A 3,670-nucleotide genomic window follows, 5' to 3' on the forward strand; every position below is an offset into this window, starting at 1 on the left:
CCCTATTCCTTGGCTAGATTGAGAATGTTATGGTTATGTGTTGTGTTTGCCTCCATGGTACCTCTTGCAGACATGAGAAACTAGGTCCACACAAAGGCCTAAGATTAATCCTTATACATGCAAGGGAGATAACCATTTGGGAGGGTCTATCCTATTTTTTGTAAACCTCGACCCTTAGGCACTCTTGCTAGCATGTGATCCTAGCCATAGATTTATCCTTGACCACCATGAGATGGCATGTGAAACTATGTGACTAGATGTATCCTTGACATAGCATGAGGCAAACCCTTGAGGGGGGGTATGTTAGGAGCTTGGGGAATCGCGTTAGGAGCTTGGAGATTCAGTGCTACAGACGAATCTGCAAGGTCGGTGGAAGCTTAGGATAGATAGCAATGCAGCAACCTCCATCTCGAAGCATGAGCACTCGCACACATAAACACACACCACTATGCACACACGCATGCGCACGCGTACACAGACATGCACGTGTGCATGCACATGCATGCACTCTCGTAGGTGTACATGCACACCGGCACATTAAAGATGCATTCAGTTTTCTTCAATTGACTTGCATACAGAGAAAACTTGAATGTGCATCTGCAGTGCTCCTCTCAATAATTCACAATTATGCCATGCCAAATAGTTTTTAATCCCCAAGCATGACCAAATGAATAGGATTAAAGAAAAGCATACATTTTTATCAATGAAAAGTCAAACATAGAAAGTAGGAAAAAGAAGTTAGTGCGTGTACCTCTTTACAGTCTTCGTTTTGCTTTTGATCATACAAAAGAGGAAGAATGAGAAGAAATGTTCATGGCAACAATCAATGGCTTAACACATGCACACACATGCACACACATACACACACATACCTTACATGTATATTCATAGTTCTTATATATGCAGAGATGCTAATGAAGAAACAATTCCATACCCTGTAGCACCGTTGCCCACTCTCGTTTTGTGGCACTCCGTTCTTCTGGACATCCAAAGCAAGATTGAGTGTGCCATCAATTAAAGAAGTACATTTTGATTGCAAAGACTTTGTCTCTAGATTAACTGTTTGAGCACCATCTTCTACAATCTCTCGCATTGTTGCCAAAAACCCAGACATCTGTTGCATAGGGATTTCTGGCCAAGTTGAGGAAAGGTTTTTCCAATCTTGGTTGTGACCAAATGAGGATTTCTGGTCTATTCCCATTGACACAGAAGCTGGAAAACATGTGACCATTTGAGCAGAATCCAAGAATTGCTCACATTACTGGAAAGATAATATGGAACATGACGACAAAGCAAGTGAATTTCACATTTTTCTGGCAATTGAGATGTTTAACCTGAGATAATCATACCAGTCCCTTGTTTCACTTCCTCTGTAGAATTGGCTGCTGCCGACAAATCCTCACCATCCCAGCTTGGATAGATGTGAAATCTCACATCCCCTTTGCAAGCTTGCTCATTGGTTTCTGTATCAGAAAAAAAATGTGGCAATTTGGTCAGAATCCAATGATTGCTCATGATTGTCTTAGATGCTCAACTAATTAGTGATTGAACTTTTGATTTTATCATGCGGTGTACTGATACCTGTGCTTTGGCATCTGATTGATTTAAATCCGTCTCCAGAATTGTCTGCTAATAGATTTTGACCAGTTAAGCTTGGATATTCCCGACATCCCATGTTTTCTTTGGAAGGTTGGTTGTCAGCTGCTATGTCTGACTGCAACAAGTGGTTATGAATATTATCTCCACTCTCCTGCGACTCATTTGAACTTGAGTCAGCTGCACACACTAAACATGGAAGAAGCTTCTGTGTGGCCAACAGACGCGATGAAGGCTTTTTGGAGACTGTGAGGACTCTGCAAAGATGGTGATGACTAAAGGTGCACAAGATGTGTCTTCGTCTGTTTGTTGGAGAGAAGATGTGATATGATAAATGCTCCAAATCCATGTTTCCTCATTTTGAAACCTAGTAATCTGTGCCCATTGATAGCCTTTACATATCAAAGATTAAATTGTTTCTTTGTTATGTGTAAAAGGATCCACTGTGGTCATAGCGGGCACTGGTACAAGGAGAGTAAAAAGGGATTATGAAGAGTAGACTGTGTGCAGGGTCACTAAATGCAGAGCGCAAGAGGATGTATTGAACTGCAAAATGATCAAGCGGCGCTGGTACAATTGGGTATTACCCAAAAACCTAGCCAGTTCTAATGTCCTTACTTGAAAAAATCATGTCCTCAAATTCTGACTGTCAGACTAGCAAGAGCTCCAGTAACAGAGAATGAAAACCCCCATGTATTACATAGCTTGAATCTGAGCCTGCACAAGGCCGGATTAAGTTTTTTTCATATAGGTAGAACAATCCTAAGTGATCTTCTCGTTTGGAAGGATTCTTATCATCTGGTAAGCCCTTGCATTTGAAAATGTCATCATGTCTAGTCAATGGAGAGTTGAATCTGGGCATGCTAACAAAAGATTGTTGAGCATATGCTGTCTTTCAATTAAATCTATGCTGTCTTTCAATTAAATCCACTCTCAAACCATGCTCTATATCAGTGCCTGCAAAATCACTATCAGCAAAGCCTTGGGATTAATAAAATTATGGGAGCTGCTGCTGTCCACCAGTATATGATCAAAGTCTTGCTTTAATATGTCTCTGCTTTGAATATAAGCAGTACAATCTCAACAGAGAACGAAGAAGTATGTGCCGTCATATCAGTTGTGACTATAGGAAATTACCAGCCTAACTGTCACATCCAAATGACCACCTGCACACAGAAGTCATTATGTACAGCATCCAAGAATCTTATTGTAAATGTGTATACTTGTTTTCCTTTGTAGGATCTCAAGAAGGCACTTCTATTCAAATCAAATAACAATACCTGACCATCCCACTATCCAGAAAGAGCCCACTTTTGAATACTAAAAAAAGAGGTTATAAAGCATGTTGCGAAACTTAGCTCAGAGTTGCAGTTTGAATCAATTCCGGTACTAGTATGCATTTAAAGAGAAAAAGGAACACAAGAAGAGCAATACACTCACTTGAAATATAAAGAATTATCGCAATACCAACATGCACGCTTGGCAAGAGCATACAGTAATATTTCAACACATTCAAATGGCTTGCGTTGCCTACACCAAAAGGTTCTTTATCGCAAGAGGTGTGAAAGACTTACCCCTGAAGATTGCCTATAGGGCCAATTGATGTTGCAAACATAAGATTGAAGGGATAAGGGTCGGTTAAGGATTTCTTCATGCCAGGAGCAGTGATGCTGTATTGTTTTAGCTTTGCACCCAGTTGTTCTGCATCCAACTCATCAAGAACTGCAAGCACATGCTTCAACTCCTCCCGCTTCTCTGGTGGCATCAATAAATCTTTCTCCAGCTTTTCCTTACAATATTTTTTGAGAAGATGGTCTGCTCTATAGAACTGACCCATCTCATCCTTCACCATTAAATCGGTAAATTTATCCACGTGCCCAAAAGCCTTAACAACCACATAGGGAGTGACGCAAGGGCAATCCACTTCCAGCATACCCTCCTCCAAAATGAAATGCTGCAGACAATCCATTTGCAAAACTCGACTTCATCACGGCACATTCATAGCATTAAGGGTGCAGAAATGGGCAAAACACGAGTCGCTCACACAAAGAAGATGGAGGAAAGACCTGGCGCC

The 3,670-nt window shown here is 41.0% G+C and overlaps 1 protein-coding gene across 1 annotated transcript; it reads right to left on the reverse strand.

The window, feature by feature from the left end:
* Positions 1 to 2,228: 2,228 nt before the first annotated feature.
* On the reverse strand, positions 2,229 to 3,403 carry LOC147895182 (glycine--tRNA ligase, mitochondrial 1-like). The gene is made up of 2 exons (XM_087384287.1): positions 3,171 to 3,403; positions 2,229 to 2,313 (listed from the first exon to the last, which is right to left on the reverse strand). The coding sequence occupies exons 1-2, from the start codon at positions 3,359 to 3,361 to the stop codon at positions 2,232 to 2,234; spliced, it is 273 nt and encodes a 90-aa protein (XP_087240413.1). The 5' UTR covers positions 3,362 to 3,403; the 3' UTR covers positions 2,229 to 2,231.
* Positions 3,404 to 3,670: the final 267 nt, after the last annotated feature.

The sequence above is a fragment of the Dipteris shenzhenensis genome, chromosome 13 (assembly GCF_047967505.1).
Source record: "Dipteris shenzhenensis isolate YYH24624 ecotype China chromosome 13, Dip_SZ_1.0, whole genome shotgun sequence".
Taxonomy (NCBI): domain Eukaryota; kingdom Viridiplantae; phylum Streptophyta; class Polypodiopsida; order Gleicheniales; family Dipteridaceae; genus Dipteris; species Dipteris shenzhenensis.

Bases quoted from the DNA above. Each gene is read 5' to 3' on its own strand.
- LOC147895182 (XM_087384287.1), bottom strand. From the start codon at position 3,361: ATGCCACCAGAGAAGCGGGAGGAGTTGAAGCATGTGCTTGCAGTTCTT. The intron at 2,314-3,170 runs GTAAGTCTTTCA...GGCCTTGTGCAG, and splicing joins CCTATAGGCAATCTTCAGGG to GCTCAGATTCAAGCTATGTA.